This window comes from Mesoplodon mirus (genome assembly GCF_964341445.2).
Source record: "Mesoplodon mirus genome assembly, chromosome: 16".
NCBI classification, from domain to species: Eukaryota; Metazoa; Chordata; class Mammalia; order Artiodactyla; family Ziphiidae; genus Mesoplodon; species Mesoplodon mirus.
This window is the reverse complement of record NC_138992.1, coordinates 31,945,459-31,964,890: the sequence shown is the minus strand read 5'-3', so window position 1 is coordinate 31,964,890 and position 19,432 is coordinate 31,945,459. Positions and strand designations below refer to the sequence as shown.

General features: G+C 34.4%; 1 protein-coding gene across 8 annotated transcripts in view; it reads left to right on the top strand.

Annotated features, from left to right (window-relative positions):
* RIMS2 (regulating synaptic membrane exocytosis 2) overlaps nucleotides 1–19,432 on the top strand; it is a 587,388-nt gene that overhangs the window by 107,610 nt on the left and 460,346 nt on the right. For 6 of the 8 annotated variants that reach the window (XM_082600833.1, XM_082600830.1, XM_082600838.1 and 3 more), the window contains exons 2-4: nucleotides 3,256–3,288; nucleotides 3,693–3,779; nucleotides 18,242–18,452. In XM_082600833.1, the coding sequence (XP_082456959.1) occupies nucleotides 3,256–3,288; nucleotides 3,693–3,779; nucleotides 18,242–18,452 (331 nt within the window). The remainder of the gene's footprint in view (nucleotides 1–3,255; nucleotides 3,289–3,692; nucleotides 3,780–18,241; nucleotides 18,453–19,432) is intronic. The other 2 variants (XM_082600831.1, XM_082600834.1) reach the window with 1 other exon arrangement.

Genomic DNA, 19,432 nt, shown 5'->3' with positions numbered 1-19,432 from the left:
CTGGCTTCCAAAAGGAGAAAAATAGAAAAACAAAGGTTGTTGGGGGGGGGAACTGCCCAGGCTCTTTAAAAATATCCTGGAAGTCACCTTAGCCAAAGGGGGAGGGGCTTGCAACAATGGGGGGATTGCAACAACAATGGCCACTTACCTCTTTGTATGGACCTCTGAGATGAGAAGCAGTAATCAGGGATCAGAGCACAAATCCGATATTTGGAGGACAGTGTCCTTTTTACCCACTCTTGCTCCTGCAAACTGTGTATAGGTTGCTCCAAGAACAGGTAAGCAGCTACCTTCCATGGAGCAGGGTGGTAGGGGATGGGTAGCTGCTACTATGCTAAGAGCTCAAATTGACTGAAATTAACAGCAAGGTACAGTCCAAGCCTTCTTCTGAAGTTGAAAGCCTTCAGTAGACTCCAGATTTCCAAATTAGTTATGTCAGACAGATTGTCTAGGTTGCGGGGGGCAGATTTCTGTTGCTTTCTACTTTGTCATCTTCCAGAATCCTCTCTTCTATTGTCTTTATTTTTGTCTTCCTTTCTGTTTTGTGTTTCCCTAGAGACTTCTTACTAAATAGTGTTTAAAGCTTGCAGTTGTTATAGTTGTAATCCTGTTATTATTCAGGAACTCTAATGATTTGGTGGTAAGGTGTTGCTACAGGACAAGCATTCACCAGTCCTATAATTAGGTCTTATTCTTCTAGTGTGCCTGAGTTACGTATTTGCCTTCCCCCATGTTGAAGGCTGGAGGAAGCTGTAGTTTGGTATTGTCCTTCTCCCACATAAAAGGCTAGAGGGTGATATAATAGGTAATTACCTTCTACAGGCTTGTTTGGTTTTGGTAAAATGCCAGTTGGTTAGGCTCTGGTAAAATATTTTCCCTTGAGTTTAGGATTGTTAAAGAGAGCAGAGGGCTCTGGGAGTATTTCAAAATGGTTTCTTTCCCTTCCTCCTGCTTGATGCAGGAGGAAATTTTTCTCCGATCTTCACAGTGAGCAAGATAAAATTTATGGAAGTGTGGTTGTATGCCCCAAACTGGGACTCCTTGGAATTTTAAACTCTCAATCTAGTCCACAGTGAGTCTCCAGCAGCTGGCCAATTATAGTTAAAAGTGTTCCAACAGACACTGGCCCCAGGTGTGGGCTTCTGCTCCTGGGCTTTACTCTTGGTAAACTGGGATAGTCTGGATCCACTTGTTTGTTTTTCTAGTTTTCGTGGCAACATTTTGCCTGCTCTATGACCTAAATTCTTTGATGGCTCTAAGAAGAGCTATTGATTTCCGTTTGTTCAGCTTTTTTTCTTGTAAGGGTGGGAGTGATGATTTCCAAGCGTTTTATGTATCTTATTGGAAACTGGAAGCCCCTCATACACTTTCTGGAATGCAGGAATGTAGGAGTTCATTGTCAATAATGTTAATGTATTGTCAAAGAAATATATAATTACTTTTTAATATTACCAGTTCTTAAATTATTATCTCAACATGAATTTTAATTATGGTCTGATACTTTGAGGTTTGATTTTATCTAACATATTGGACAAAAGAAGAAAATTTTTATACTCTTGATTTAAAGACAAGATAAATATTTTTACCACCGTATTTATGACATTTTATTTGGGAAGCTGATGTAAATGTTTGTATATTTCACATATAGATATTTTACAAAGCCCAGAAATAATTTCTGAATTGGTAATTTAAATTTTTATGTCTATTAATATTTTCAAGTACAGATTTTGAAATTAGAAACTGATTTATGATTAATATAAATTTGTTTATGGTAAAAACTTTTGTCACTAATTAAGAGCAAATATGATTCCTTGTAGAGAATCACCCAGGACTTCTTTAACAAATATCTTCTCCTCTTTTATGTATTCATTTAATTATTTTTGTTTATCATGCATATTATTTGGTGAAGGATACTCTTGAATTGTTCTCCATTTTGATGAGCTGGTATGGTAATTTTTCTTTGTCATTATCTATATGGGTACTGTTTTGTTCTAAAACGTTAAGAGATTTTTGTATCTTATTCTCAAAGAAACACCATGATAAGTTTTCTAGGTAGAATCCATTGTCACTATAGTTTGCTTGTATTTGTGTGTTTCTATATTGGGTGCTAAATATAATCTTTTACTATTAATCCATTATATCTCTACTTAAATACTAAATGATGTAACTTTAGCTCTAGGTCAAAACTATTGTACTTTTTGAAGTTTATGCAGAGAACATGGGATATCCTTTTTTAGTTAATATAGAGAAATATAAATACCAATTATATTCATTGGGACACAAAAACGTATAAGGGTATACCTTTTCACTTATTGCTTATATCATTTAAAATAAGAACACACTGAAAAGATCAATTTAATCTAAAGATAATTTAATTTACAATGTTAATATAATTTCCTAATGAAAGTCCTAGATTTTGGTGACCCATTTTAGTTACCAATTCTTAGTCTTTCTTTGGGAAAGTAAAAGCTAATCAACTGATCACTGAGTCATAGGTTTATCTCTCAGGACCAGTCCCAGGCAAAGTGTGGGAAGCCACATTTCGGAGGCATCACTATCCTTGTGTTTTATCTTTCTCCACCTTTTAAATATCCAGTGCTATTTCAGTGAAGCACCGAGTTGATTATAGGTTAAATGCATTTTTAGTCTGTTATAGTTATATGAATGATTTACTTTAGCTTATGAATATTTTAAATTTAACATACATAATTATTTTAGTAGCTATTTTTAGGTATTAGATGCATAATCCCCCAATTCCTTTATCTGTTCCTTTGTGAAGTAAATGAATCCATTTGTAAGGCTTTTAAAATACATTTATAAAACCCTACATTTTATTTAAAATATTTATGCCTTTACTTCAATTTATATTAAGGAAGAAATTTTAAAAATAAAGAGGAAATCTGTTTATCTTCTGTAGGCCAAATGTAACTGTGTTTAATATAATACTTTAAAATAATTATTTTAAATGCTTCAATATCAGTATTAATGCAAATATGCAGAAAACTTGAGGACCAAATCATGGAATCATTAGGACAGGAGTAGAATTTTAACATCAGCCCTCTATTAAGAACAAATAATTCAACTTTTCCTTTTTGTGTCAAATTAATTCAAATGTATAATTCCAATTTATAGCAAAACATTAATAAGCTTTTCTATGTAACAAACTTCATTTTTCATTTTTATATGACCACAGACCTGTAGATAGAAATTTCTTCCTAGTACAGTGCACTCAGTTGTGCAAACTTATCTTTTTAGGGTCAAAGAAGAGCACAAACCACAACTGACACAGTAAGTAAATTTATTAAGAGTTCAGTAGGCTTGACTTCTGTACCTTTGCCACATTCTGCTTTCTGCACCTTGGATGGTATTAGCTTACACTAATACTGGATAGGCTGCAGCTAGTGTGTCTTCTGCTTTTTGACTCTCTGGCTTGTAAGAGAGCTGCCTGCAGCTTCTTACTTCATCTACATACTGACTAGATGTAGTTTTTTGCTGCCTGCTTGTGGACTGGTTAAGTATTCAAACTTAATTTCCCTATATTCTGACTGCCTGGATGATAATTGGAGCTCATATTTCCATTGGCTGTAGCTTTTGTGCCTGTGTATTTTTATTAGTATGGATAAGAAAACATTTGACCTACAATTGTTTTATTCATTTGGTTATTCAGTCACATTATTTGCTTATTTAAACAGGTGGTTTCCCTTTAGTGGGATCACTGAACTGGTAAATAACGTTCTCCAGCCCCAGCAAAAACAACAAAATGAAAAGGAGCCCCAGACGTAAGTAAGCTGATCTGTACAGACTAAGTATTATCTCTAATAGCATAACATACTGAAGAGTATGTATTAAAATACTGCCCTTGGAATAACATTCCTCAGAAATGAAAATTGTTAGGTTATGAGTTTGATATTTTCACCTTTGATACTTCATATCCCATGGAAATATTAAAAGAAAACAAGGATAATTTATAGGGTAGTAAGAACGAAGAGGTAATTCTCCCCCCAACTTAAGTATAAATTATATAAACTGTACTTATCCAGTAAAATATCTTTCTCCAATAATGCAGTATATTCCAAAGTATATTTCTTTCAAAAATAATTCCAGAAGACATTAAGAGGTATTTACCCCCCAATTCAATCTTTGGTCAAGTAGTTTTGGAAGGGTTCTTTTAAAGAAGGTTAAGAAGGTTTCTTTATTGTTATACTTCTGAGTGTCTAAATATGCTCCAAGGTATTAGAACATACAATATTAACTAAATTTATGTGACTATTGAATCCTGTTTTCACTGAATATTTCATTAGGTTATGAAACATAATTTGGGAAATCCAGCAATTTATTATCACATTGGTCTGAAACATTAAAAAATGTCAATTCCATTTATTTCAGTTATTAGTAGATTAAAATACACTCTTTAAGAAGTTGTTCATACTTGTATCTTTTTAACTTTGTGCAAGAAATATTATTTATGTTGTAAAGTGCAAGTTTCTTTGAGAATGTGAGAAAGATTGCATAGATTTAAATTCCACACTCCCCATGATAACTGCCATCTTACTCAGAAATGCTCTTACCAGTCAGCCTCTGCACTTCATAAAAGTAGGAATTATGTCTATGGAGTAGATGGTTTGGCTGTAGGAATGGGTAGACTGAAAAGTGACATGAGCTCTAGGAGAGAACAAGAATAACTACCAGGAGCCTTAAGATGAAACATTCAGAAAAACATTCACATTTTGCCTTTAATGAAAACTAGAAGATGTCTTTTTGTTTTGCTATTATTGAGGGTAATCCCTCATCCATTTTATGTTACCTTGTATGCACTTTATTTTAAATTTGGTCAGTGTTTCATTTTCAACTGAAGTAAAACTGTATTGTGATATGCTTCTCCTAATAGCTGATAATGTAGTTCTACGGTTGGAATTGTTGCTGTATTTAAGCCAGTTGAAGTCAAGGCCTGTATTTGTCTTGTCTACATTCTATCCTTGACATCTAGCAGAGTGACTGATCCATGGTAGGAACTCAGTAAATGCGTCTTCACAACTGATTTTACATGTTTTACCCTTTTATGATGTAAGAATACTGTGTCCTAAGGAATAGAAATAAATTCAATAATCTTTCTCTAATCAGCAAATATTGTATTAAACTTGCACACAATGTCATTGTTTTGCTGATTTTTCTCTAAGGCACTGAAACATAATAAGGTAGTAAAATCAATAGCAAAATATAATTAGATGCGACTTTGTCTCAATTTTCAATGATGTCAGTTATGTATCTTGTTTGTAGGTTTTAGAAAATAATCAAGATTGTTATGTTATTTAGTAGATTACAGTGGACATTAAATAAAATAGATGTTTTGTTAGTAACTTTAAAAAGTGATCACTAATTATTGAAACAAAATGACATTTGATTGGGATAAACAAAGATCAAGGCAAATTTGAAAAGAAATAGCTTTATTTCAATAATAAATATAATATAGTTTGCTTTGATTTTTGGCTAGGAAGATTGTAGGAGAAAAGACTAGTACTTTCCGATAATTTAAAAATTAATTCCAAATTAATAACTATTATTTCCATTAATGTTTCTTGGACAGCTAATTCATTCTTCTTGTTCTGTGATTTATACAATTTAAAAAATCAGAACTAATAAGGTCTCTTAATAGCTACTTTCTTCATCTTACAATCTTATTGTGCTGAAGATTTCTGATATATAATTTTCTAGGAGCTTTCCTTTTATCCTTCTGATTCACAGATCGGGGTACTTCTGAATCTTCTCCTTTAATTCATCTTCTCTTTGATCAGAGTCTAGGACTTCTTATTTCTGAATCACCTCATTTGTTTCTCTCTTTGACTACCATTTGAGAAAGATAACATCCTATATGCTTACTTTCTATTCACTCACCTATTAAATTATTTTGGAGAGTTGAATTCTAGGTATTCATTTTAATTTATAAATGTTAAAAAGTAGGACTTATGCTTTTCATATTCTGTATGAACATTTTCACAGTAGAACAACTAAGTAAATATTCTATCAGATAGTATTTAAAAATCTAATATTTCCTGAACAGTAATTTCATTTTAATGAATTTCTATAAATTCCATGTTGTGATTTTCAAAGCTTTAATAATATAGGTTCTTTGAGGTCTGTATTTTTGGAATTTGTTTATTTCATAGTTTTTTTTTTAATGTAACAGGAATGTAATTTTGAACTTTGAATGTAATGTAATTTTGATTTGGGCAATTCATGTGAAAATATAGGTATAAGTAGAACAATGTATGCAATTTTGACTTTCCATAAGTACTGAGGCATAGAAAATGGATTGAGCCGATTTTCAGTTGTCAGTTCATTCAGTCTTTGCAGAAATTGCTTAATATACAAATTAAATAATTTTAAATTCTTTTCTTTCTTTCACTATTTTTTCACATTAATATTAAAAAGAGGGAAAATTTTCTGTAAAGATAATATAATATAGGTTATATGTAGGGTGTAAACAAGTCTTTGGATAATTAAAATGGGCATACTAGGAAAAAATGATAAATGCTATTTAATGCAACTGTTATTTTAACTTGGTGTTGCCAATATGTAGCATAACATCAAAGGTAAGTTTTTTAATACAGATTAATTAAACCAATCAATTGGATTAGTTTGATTTTGAATTTTCATGTAATAACAGTTTTATTCATGTTGTGACATGTTAAATAATAAATGTACTTTTGAGGGCTTCCCTGGTGGCGCAGTGGTTGAGAGTCCACCTCCCGATGCAGGAGACACGGGTTCTTGCCCCGGTCCGGGAAGATCCCACATGCCATGGAGTGGCTGGGCCCGTGAGCCATGGCCGCTGAGCCTGTGTGTCCGGAGCCTGTGCTCCGCAACGGGAGAGGCCACAACAGTGAGAGGCCATCATACCACAAAAAAAAAAAAAAAAAAAAAAAAAATGTACTTTTGAAATACTAGGAAAATCTAAAATTTGAAATATTGGAATGAGATGGCCACTAGTATAGTAATCCTCTTTGATAATGAGGTATTTTAATAGGAAAAATATGCTAAGGGGATTTTAAGCATAGAGAAATCATAGGTGAAAGTTTTTAGGTAGCAAAGGGTTTGAGAGACACAAAGAAGACTAGTGTGGCTGTAATGTAGTGGACAACAGGGAGTGTGGCAGGAAGTGAGGTTCTGGAGGTAGGACTCTGACAGGGCATTGTTTCTCTAGAGAGTGAGAAGGAGTTTGAATCTGAATGTCAGTATAAAGGGAAGATACTGAAAAGTTTTAAACATGGGAGTCACATAATTTAATTTATGTATAAAAATCAATCTGGCTGTTCTATGAGTAGAGTGAGTGAGGATGGAGGTCGAGAGAGTAATGAGGAGGCTTTTGTGAAGAACTTGGCTAGAGATTATGATGACGTGGACCAGGTTGATGATACTGAAGATGGAAGTGGATTGGGGATATATTTGGAGGTTGAAATGACATGATTTGTTAGTGGAGTAGATTTAGAAGAAGTTAGTAAGGAAGATGAGAGAACCAAAGAGGACTGCCAGATTTCTGATTGGAAGAACTCATTGGGTGGTGATACCATTAACTATGATCAAGAAGTGGAAAGGATGAACAGGTTAGAGGTAGAAACTAAAACTGAAGTTTTAAATTTTTAAAGTTTAAGATGCTAATAAGTTAACCAGCTTTGAAGGAGAGATGTGGATTAGCTGTAGATATAACTTTCAGAGTTGTCAGTATGATGCATAAAACTAGAAGAGGAGACAAGATGACGTAGAGAGAGAGAGTATGTGATGAAGAGCAGATAAGAAGGTCCAAGACTGGGCTTCCCTGGTCGTGCAGTGGTTGAGAATCTGCCTGCCAGTGCAGGGAACATGGGTTTGAACCCTGGTCTGGGAAGATCCCACATGCCGCGGAGCAGCTAGCCCCGTGAGCCACAATTACTGAGCCTGCGCGTCTGGAGCCTGTGCTCCGCAACAAGAGAGGCCGCGATAATGAGAGGCCCGTGCACTGCGATGAGGAGTGGCCCCCACTTGCCGCAACTAGAGAAAGCCCTCGCACAGAAACAAAGACCCAACACAGCCATAAATAAATAAATAAAATTAAGAAAAAAAAAAGCAAAAGAAATCTGAATGAAGTATGGTCTTAAAAAAAAAAAAGAATAAATAGCTTTAAAAAAAAAAAAAAAGAAGGTCCAAGACTTAGCCCCAAAAATTCTCACACTGTGCATGGTACTAGGCATCCAGAGATAAAAGGACTATGGTTCCTGCTCTTAAATATTTCATATTCAAGAGGGAAAGCATGCTGATAAGTAATTAAAAACAATATTGTGGAGACTTCTGGTTTCCTCTTTGACATATAAAGAGTTTGGAAGCTGTCACTCCCATCCTTACAATGAGAAAAATGCTGAACAAACTGAAAATCAACAACTCTTCTTAGATCCCAGAAAATTGAGGACACAGGACAAATCAATGCCCTGACAACTGAAAGAAGAGGTGAATAAAGAGAATCACAGCTTCCTGGGAGCAGAAACCACCGGAGCTAGGAGCTGGTAGGAAATTGAGGAAATACTGAAGGCTGAGTGTGGACTAACTTAAGAGTTAAAAATTCTTGGAAATCCACCTCTAGGGGATCCCCCACCCCAGTTTTATGAGTTTTACCTCCATGAACTCTACCAAGTTCTCAAGGTAAAGATCAGTGAAAAATACCCTCATACTTTCACCAGGGAGATGGGAAAAGTAACCATTTTGACATACTCCCAGAGATTTTCATTCTCAAAGGAAACTACTTTGCCAGAGCCTAACCAGAATGAGTAGAGAAATACCCAATTATTGTCCCCCTAACCTTCCTGTCTCTCCAAAACAGGAAAAGAAGCTGAGAAGCACTTGTGACAGTCACATCCCAGGGGCACTAGCCCATGAAAAGGCTAAGACTTATTTATAGGATTATAGAATGCTTCTCTTCCAAGTGTCAGTTTACGGATCTAGGCTGCTTCCATCTTGTTGGCAAGCCAATTAGAACACATAGCTACCAGGATTGCTGCATCAGAGGAAGAGAGAGAAAATGGAAAACTCACATTTATTCTTTTTTTTTTTTGAAGAAATAGAGACATTTAAAATTATTGTCAGTGATTACAAAATCTATCTCTCAATAATTGATAGAACAAGTAGACAGAAAAATCAGTAAGTATACAGAAGACCTGAACAATACTATCAACCAACTGAATGTAATGAATTTTTTTAGAACAATTCTACTCAACAGCAGCAGAATACTCATTCTTTTAAAGTACACACAGAAATTTTACAAAATAGAACATATTCTATGAGCCATAAAACGTCTCAATAAATTTAAAAGAACTCAATCATAAAACTATGTGCTATGACCAAAATTATATTAGTTATTAATAACAGAAAGATATCTTAAAACTCCCCAAATATTTGGAAACTATTATATAATCCATGAGTCAAAGGAAAAGAAAAGGAAATTCATATATATTTTGAACAGAAATAAATGAAACTACAGCATATTAATATTTGGGAGATGAAGCTGAGGCAATACTTATAGGGAAATTTATATGATGAAAGATTTACACTCATTTATTCTTTTTTTTTTTTTTTTTTTTTTTTGCGGTACGTGGGCCTCTCACTGTTGTGGCCTCTCCCGTTGTGGAGCACAGGCTCCGGACGCGCAGGCTCAGTGGCCATGGCTCACGGACCCAGCCGCTCCGTGGCATGTGGGATCTTCCCGGACTGGGGCACGAACCTGTGTCCCCTGCATCGGCAGGCGGACTCTCAACCACTGCGCTACCAGGGAAGCCCTCACACATTTATTCTTAATTGTGTAAGATAGGAAGTGACATAGGTCACTTTTATTCATAGCTCATTGCCCAGAACTTGTCACAAGGCTCTTAACTAACTGCAAGGAAGTCTAGAAACTCCATGTCCTCATGAAGAGAGGCAACTCTATATAGTGAGCACTAGTAACATCTAGTACAGTTAGTTTACATTTGATTTTTATTTATTGCAATGAGATGGATATTGCAGGATGCCAAAAGATAAAGACGTGCCAAAAGAATGCTGTAGTAGCAAAGATAACTCCAGTATTAGTCCCCATTCTTGGTACTGTTGGTTCTTCTGAAACTGCTGTAAGTAATGACTTGAGATCAAGATCTAGTTTTTACAATACTGAAGGGTAAGGTTAATAATATGAAGAAAATTCAAATACAGAAGTATCCTCTCAAAGGAAAGAAATTTGCTGTATGTAGTGTTTCAAGGAATACCAATTCAATTTTGTCAGTGGGATTACAGGGAGATTTTTTTGTATTCTCTTAGGTGGCAGTGAAAGGAGATTAAAAATGGGTTAACAGTGAAAATATGTGAAAGCATACTGAGAAACCCTTAGTTGAACATTAGAGATTACAAAGTACATAATAAATAGGATAATTTTTAAAGGGAGGAGTGAGATATCAGAAAATAATTCTTCTGTTCTTGGATGGAAGCTGTCTACTTTGGTTTGTCATCTGTTTGATCCAAGAGTCGTTGGTTAGCTCTTTCTCTCCAAAGACCATTTGTTTGTAGACTCCTCTTATTTAAGGTCTCCTGATGGAGCAGATTTCCAACAGTCCATGCAAAATTGTTTGTGTCTTTTTAATTGTGAAACATAACTCCAAAGATCAACATTTTGAGGCTTTTGTTGAAGTGCTAATTGTTAACATGACTTATTAACAGTCTTTTCCATCATAACTTTGAGGTAGTTTTTCTGTCCTATCTCTTCCAGAAGACTAAATCTGTAGGTTTCAGGTCATAGAGTGTTCCTTAGAAGGATGTTTTGGAAATCCTGCTTGTACCTGTTGATGTTAAGACTAAGTGTATCACATGATTCCTTTGCTGTGCTTAATCATGTTAACTTGCAATAACGCTGACTCTAGGGTCAGAAGTGAAATACTAAATGCCTGGGCAGCCTATTATTAACTTATAAGGGAAAGCTGATAGATCTCCCCAAAAGTTGATTTTATTGTTTTGAAGTCTAATGACAATGGAAATTGAAGGGTCATTGAGAATATTGTTAATTTACTTTTACTTAAAAAATTCCACTTGTTTTTTTTCTACTTTTTCTGAAGCTTGAGGATGATATGGACAAAGATGTTTTCTTGTAAGCTACGTACTTCTTATTGACTGGTCAAAGCAGTTGATATGGACTTGTGAAATAGTGAAGGCAGTTCCTGCACATGAATATGTTTCCAGGTCCAACATAGATAGTCTTCAACCTGAGTGGTCTAAAATTGACTGCATTTGTCATGTATCTTAGAACCACCTTAAATTCCTTTTGGCTCAGAAAAGGGATCAATAAATAAAGAAAAATTATGATGATAGATTGCTTGTTCAGAAAATGCATTTAGAAAAATTAATAAAAGTACCAAAGTGTTTATTGCCAAGTAAAGTTTTTATTAAAACATATGTAGTGAAAAGTGCACAATTTGAAAATATACAGCTCATTGAATTGTCAGACAGTGAATATATCTGGAAATCACCACTGAAAGCAAGAAGCAGAACATTACCAGCCCTCCAGGATCTCTTCCTTATGCTCCCTTCCAGGGAGGTCTGTCTACCAACCCAAGGGGTGGCTTTTATCTTGAATTTTTTCTAGCACCACATATTATTTTTGCCTACTTATATTTAGACTTCATACAAATAGAATCATATGGTATATTATGTCTATATTATTTTGCTTAACGTGTTTGTGAGATCCATTCATATGATTGCATATAGTTGTATTTCATTCATTCTCTTGATTGTATGGTACTCTAGTATCTGAATATACTACAGTTCACTTATGTTTTACTATTTCTGTACATTGCAGTTGTTTCCAGTTTTTGGCTATGAATAGTGCTGTGATATACATTCTGATGCCATTATTTTTTCTTATTACTTTGGAAACTTTTGTAGTTATTTGTGAAAGTGAAGTACTTCAGCTATTTAAAAATATTTTCAAATGTTAAATCTAGTTACTATGTCAGCGTGTCTATGTCTCTAGCTTCCTATTTATTTATCTGATAATGCTATAGATACCGTTTCTTGAGCATGCACTGCTGTTTGATGTTTTGGTGCCTCTGCATCTGGCCAAGAAAGGGAGAAAAGGCATTCCAGGGAGAGGAACAGGATGATATGATCAGATTTGTATTTTAGAAAAACAGTAGAGTTGTAATAGTCACTTAGGCAGCCATTTAGAAGTTCAGAGGAGAGACCTGCTCTGTGACTGGGATGGCCATCTATATGACATATGTTTATTCTTTTTTTTAATAAAAGGACATTAGTCCGTTCTGTCAGCAGATTAGTAAAGCAGTGGCTTTTATACTTTTAAAAAAACTTCCATCCATAAAAAGAAATATATTTTGCACTATAACCCAGTATACACATACCTACATAGAAATATACATATATATGTGTAATAGAAACAAGATTTATATGAAATCTTACTTGTACTCTTTCCAATGCTGTGATCTATTCTATTTCATTAATAATCATGAGTCTTGGCCTGCTAAATTGAGTTTATGTCCTTATATTGGGTTGCACTCTGCAGGTTGAAAAGCACTCTATAACGTGTGTGACTGCATTTAATGATCACATTTTATAACTGCATGCCATGAACTTGTAGAAAGCACAACTTCAAACTCATTATCTAATGAAAGTTAGTGTTATGGAAATCATGGAAGTACACTTCTAAGATGAATGGGAAAACACCAACAGCAACAAAAACCTATGTGGCTGGGCATAAAATTACCAGGCACAGCAGGATTACTAGGAGCTAACAGATTGAAAAATTTCTGTTTTCTTAAAGAACTCAGAAGTGAAGAAATTTTACTTTGGAAAACAGTTCAATGAGTTGCTTTGGTGAGGATGGAGAAAATAGACATGAAAAATTTGGATAAAACAGCTTTTTGAAATAAGAAAGTGGAAAAAGCAATATTTCTAAATTGATATATTGTTGTATATGTCTTTTAAATATTTATTTGTCATAAAAGTTTTAAATTAAATATGAGTACATCTTTGACTCTTTTATCTGTATCAGGGATCTGCAAAATATGACCTATGGGTCAAATCCTGCCTGCTGCCTGTTTTTGTAAATAAACTTTTATTGGAACACAGTCAGGCTCATTTATTTGTTTATCTATGGCTACTCTCACATCCCTTTGGCAAAATTGAGTAGCTGTGACAGAGACCCTATGGTCCACAAGGCTTATAATATCTACTATCTGGACCTTTGCAGAAAAAGTTTGCTTACCTCTGATTTATATCACTGGAAACTTATGTATTTACCTTTATATTTATAAACTTAAATATATAAGCTTATATATTTAAGATTGTTTAGACCTTTCATTGTATTTGGAGTTTGGTTCTGACAGTGTTGTTTTGGAGTGGAACAAACAAAAAACCCAATGAAATAGAATGCAGGGTCCATAAATAGACATTTGCACATGTGAGAACTAAGTATATGATAGATTGCTATCACAAATCAGTGGAAGAAAGGATGGTCTATTTAATGGTGCTGGGAAAATAGTCTCTATACGGAAAAGATTAAAATTAAGTCCTTGCATCACATCACATATAAAAATAAACTTTAGATCGATTAAAAGCCTAAATGTGAGAGGCAAAATTATAAAGCTATTAGAAGAAACTGTAGAATTTTTTGTGACTGACTCAGGGGTAAGGATTTTTATTATAGCCAGCCACCAAAACCAGGAACCATGCAGGGAGAAACTGATGTATTAGAATGCAACAAAATTAAAGAATTCTGCTTAACAAAGAACAGAATTAGCCATCATTTGTCAGACTAGGACATTTGCTATGCTCAGCTTATAAAGAATTAACATATAGGCTTTACAGGGTTCTTCTGCAAATCAGCAAAAACAAATAAACAACCCCATAACTCCCCACCCCACCCCCACCCCACCAGGAAAACCAATAGAGTTTTGGTAAAGGACAGCCTGAATAGGTAGTTCATAGGTAGGGCAGTTCAACTGGCTGAACTTCATTAGGAGTCAGAAAAATGTGAACTTAAAAAAATAAAACATCAGTTCATATCTACTCAAGCTGCAAAATTTTAAAAATTGAATAATATCATGTATAGGCAAGGATAAGAGAAAACTGGAGCCTTCATACCCTGCTTGCAGGTGTGCTAACTGGGTTAAGCCATTTGGAGGGAAGTTCAGAAATATTTAGTGAACTTGAGTATGTCTATTATATTTCTGTATACATATCTCAGAGGAAAACATATATGTGTTTATAAATATCTCATTACAGAAATATTACAATTTATTGGAAATATACAGTAATGAATTATAAAGGGCCAACTTATTTATTTACTAATTCTTTTTTTAAATTGAAGTATAGTTGATTTACAATATCGTGTTAGTTTCAGGTGTACAGCACAGTGATTCAGTTATATACATAAATCTATTCTTTTTTAGAATAAAGTGCCAACTTTTAAAAAATAAAGGGATGAATAAAATGTAAATAGGGAACATTATACAGCCATTAAAATGTGTAAACTTATAGTTATTGGAGCTTGGATTCTGCAGCAACACTGAATTTGGATCTGGCTTTACTTACTAGCAGTGTGACTGTAAGTAAAAGTAGCTTCTCTGTAGGATAGAATAATAGTAGAATATTTATAATAGTACCTATCTACCTGATACACAATAAGCACCATATGCATTAGCTATTGTTTATTCTATTTAGATTTTAATACAAAAATGTAAAGACTGGTTCCTGAGGGAAGGGAAGTCACATTGGGGAAGGGAAAATAGTTAATTAAAAAGGGAGCCAAGCATGGATCAGTGCAACCAAGCTCATGATCAACTCTATTTTGGATACCTCCGGTTTAAAAAAATAGAAAGAAAATTAAAAGAAAGGTGTGCATTGTAATCTATCCTAGGAGGAGGTGAGAGCATGTATAAAATATAAATGCCCTATAATGGATGCACCATAGTGAGTCTAAAGGATGAGTGGCTTTAGCAGAAAGAGGGGAAAGAAGCAGTGCAAAAAATGAGGTTGAAGGGGTGAATGTGTGCTAGAACATTCAAGGCTTTGTTTGTCTTCATAAGAAGACTTTTCTTCTTCTTAAAAGCAATCAGAAGCCATTAGCATATTTTAAGCAGTGAGATGACAAGATAATTTTTCTGTAGTACGCAGAAGGGGAGAAGTGTGGATGTGAGTAGCCTAGCCAGGAGGCTAGGTGGGCATTGATGGTAACAAGGCCTATGGTATCGACAATGGATTCAGAGACAAGCGGAAGGATTCAAGACACATTTAAGAAGTAAAATTGAAAGGGCTTAGATTAATTATGCATTTGAAGGAGGGAGATATTTCTAGCATAATTCTAGATTTCAGGCCTGCATAATTAAATGGTGGCACAATTCACTGAAATTGTGCACTGGAAGGAACACTGGAAGGGAATTTAGTTTAATAGGAAAATTAGGAGTTTGCTTTGATACGCACTGAATTCCAACTGGCATTGAGACTTCCAAATAGAGATGTCAAGTAGGCAATTGAATATTGAAGCTCAGAGGAGAAGTTTGAGCTGAGGATTTACATTTATAAGTAATTTATATATAGGTGGAAATTGAAGTCTTAGGTGTGGGTATGATTGCCTAAGAAGACATAGAATGGAAAGAGAAGAGGGGCCTGAGTCTTGACCTTCAAAGGAGAAAGAAAATGAAAGGCAGATACAGGAGGAAAACCAAGAGAGTGTAATGAAAGCCCAGTGGGCATGTGGACATAATTTCAAGTATTGTTGAGAACTCAGTAAGATGGAGACTAAAAAAATTTGTCCATTAGTTTTAGATACTAGTTTTAGATACCAAGGGAGATCCTTGGTAAACTTTGTGAGAATTAAGAAGTAGACTGGAAATTAGATTAGATTGATTGAAGAGTGACTGGGGTGAGGAAGCAGAGATAGAATTTGGCCTATTTATAAATGGGAAGGGAAGAAATGCTCTTTTTGGCAAGGAGTATAATTTAGCTCCCGAATCTACCTGTACACCACCACTTCTACATATGGTAGTTTCTCATATTATAGGACTGGAAGGATGAATACACAAAATCTCTCTGTAAGTCCTCTCTTATCGCCTCAAGCTGTTGTAGTCTAGTCCTATCTGAATTTCGGCTTCTCTCTCTCTCTTTGCTCCCTACAGCTGGGAAGATTTGATCCTATCCTACTGCTGTATTCTCTGGGATTACTACAGTTGTTATGTAAAAGAGTTTTAAATAGCTCTAATCTAACACTTTGGGATACATAATTACTAATTTTTCTGCTAATGTGATTGGCCTTCTCCCTGTTTGTGAAATGGGGTTTCTACTTCCCTTGAGGCACTATATCGTAGAACAATTGACTTAACTAGATTTCTGCTTTTTGTTCCAGTGTGACTTGGTAACTTGCCTAGTACTCCAGTGCCTCTAGAACTAAAACAAAGCATTACTCTAATTTTCTTCTTCTTTCTCTGTTTCCCAGTGGGGTTCAGCCATGTGCTGAAAGATATGCCAGAGATCATAAGTGTGTACACAGGTATACAGTAGAAATGTATAATATACCTCACACATAGAAAGATAGTTCCCCTAAATGGTTGGGAGAAGCTATGATGCAGAGTTCATTCAGTGGTCCACTTAAAATCATGCTTGCTCTGGTACATGTTTATGAGCTTGAGTTTCCTGTAGTGGTGCTTATTTTGTGTTAACAGAGATTCACTTAAACCTGGTGGGAGATCATCAGGGAAAAACAGTATGTTGTCTGAAGTTATAGAAAAAAATTGAGAAAACTGGCACGGCTATTTGAATTTACTAATATTAGGTGTGAAAAAGGAAGTCTGCTTTTGTGGGTAAGTAGGTAAAAGGACTTACATAGATCTATTTTTAATCTACCTACTGACTTTAGGTTAGCACTTTGAAACTAACTTTTTTAAAAGTCAGGCTTATTTGAGGTATAGTTTATTTGCAGTAAAATTCACCTTTAAGACATACACTTCACTGAATTCTGGAAAACATACAGTTAAATATCTACCGCCATAATCAAGACAGACTATTTCCTTCACCTCCAAACGTTCCTTGTGTCCATTTGTAGTTAATCCTCTTTCTCTACTCCCGCCCCTAGCAACCATTGTTCTGATTTCTGTCCTAATAATTTTGCCACTTTCAGAATGTTATATAAATGAAATCATATCATTTAAAAGTGGGCAATCTGCGACCCATAGGCCAAATCTGGCCCACTGCCTGTTTTCAGTGCCCATAAATAATATTTTATTGGAACACAGCTATGCTCATTCATTTATATACTGCCGTTGGTTGCTTTCTGGTTCATGCCTTTTAGATTCTATTGAAGGTATGCTTGCCTAATCTAGCTAAGTAGTCTTTGTTTAACCCAAGGCCTCACTTTTTGTCAATGTTTTATCTAGAAGTTTTATAGTTTTAGTCATTTTATTTAGTTCTGTAATCTATTGTTTACAGTTCTGTAATACATTTAGTTAATTTTTGTATAGGTGTGAGGTATGAGTTGAGGTTCATTTTTTTACACATGGATTTCCAGTTACTTTTTTTACACATGAATTTTCTGTTGCTTTAAAGGGCTATTCTTTATCATTGAATTACCTTGGCATCTTTTTAAAAAAGTAATGACCATTTAAGTGTTGGACTATTCTGGACTCTGTTCTGTTCTATTGTATGTGTGTTTATCCTTTCATAGTGTCTTTGCAGCCAACTAATGTCGAGACTATTGAATAGATTTAAACAGTTAGTGAGACCACTCATCCAATGTTTCCCCATCTGTTTGGATTCTTAAGATCATTCCAGTTGAGCTTCTGTCTCAATGATTTGAAGTTCTTAGGTTTTGGTTTCACTGTGTAAGTCAAATCAGTCTTTTTGTGAAGCTAAACGGTTGAAAAATAACATTGTAAATATTTTACGGTATATGATTGAAAATATATTGCAAATCGTTGGCAGAAATTTTACAGTTACCATTCAAATAAGTATCTTAATTGTATTGTTTCTTAAATTAGCATGTATATCAGAAGGCAGAACTAGTTACAACACTTTTGTGATGTGTTGTGCCATAAAGGATGTTATTCTATAAACAGAAAATTAAATGTTTATTCTGTATTCTCCTATGGATTTTTTTGGATATAAAATTGTGTCCACAGATTGTGGTAATTATTATTATTTTTTTTGAGACATCAGGAAACCAAATTTTTCTTATCTGTGTTCTCTGCAGAAAACTTCATCAGCAGTTTGAAATGTATAAGGAGCAGGTAAAGAAGATGGGAGAAGAATCACAGCAGCAGCAAGAACAGAAAGGTGATGCTCCAACCTGTGGTATCTGCCACAAAACAAAGTTTGCTGATGGATGTGGCCATAACTGTTCATATTGCCAAACAAAGTTCTGTGCTCGTTGTGGAGGTCGAGTGTCATTACGCTCAAACAAGGTACAGAATGAAAATTACACTTCATAATTGTCTTATACTTAAGCTTATCTTAAATAAAATAGACAACTGAAATTAATATTCAGGTTAATCAATGAATAAGAACCTTCCTTAGTGTCTTCAGTTCAGATAAAATAATTTAAAAAATTTTCCTCTGAATTAAAAAGGTATTTGTCTCATTGTTTATGTTCTTTAGCTTATGATTTTGTTTAGACTCATAGGGTCTTAGACTTTCAAAAATGAAGAGAATTTAGAGATCAATTGGCCTAACTCCTTATTTTAAAGGTATAGAAAACTCAGATCCAGAGACAGTAAAATTCATCTTGAAGTCATACAACTGATTAATGTTTGGGTTGTGTCACAGCTTTTTCGATTACTTCACATAATTTTATAAACTTGGTAGATCTGCTCTTCCTTTGGCCTCCGTTTTCTTTCTTTTTGAAAGAGGCTCTTTCCGGCTTTGAGATTCTGTGTTTCATAATTTTATAGCTTTTGAGGCTACTTTACTCTTTATTTTTGTTTTAACATTAATGAAATAAACATTAGACTATGGAATTTAAAGAAGAAATGTTAAGGCTGTATTTTACACCTGTACTAGATTTTTGTAGTTTATCCATCCACTTCAGGGAATATATTAATATTTCCCAAAGAATGCTATGTTGAAATTAGTAAAAGCAGTATTTTAAATTGTTGTCTCACTAAGTTTTTTATAATTTGTATTTATCTCCTTTGTAGTATTTTATCACTCAGTTCCTAGATAGCTCAAAAATATGAAGCTGATGTCTTTACATACATTACCTAGACATAATTATGGGAATTTGTTCCCCTTTGTGATTTCACTTCTCCATTTTCTCATTGTTTCCCTTTTCTCATTGTTTTGTTTTGCCCAGAACAAATAACTTTTCTTTATTTTTCCTTATCTTTCTCCCTGGTTTACCTGCTTATTTTTCTTCTCCTTGACTAGTTGCATTGGCTAGAAACTC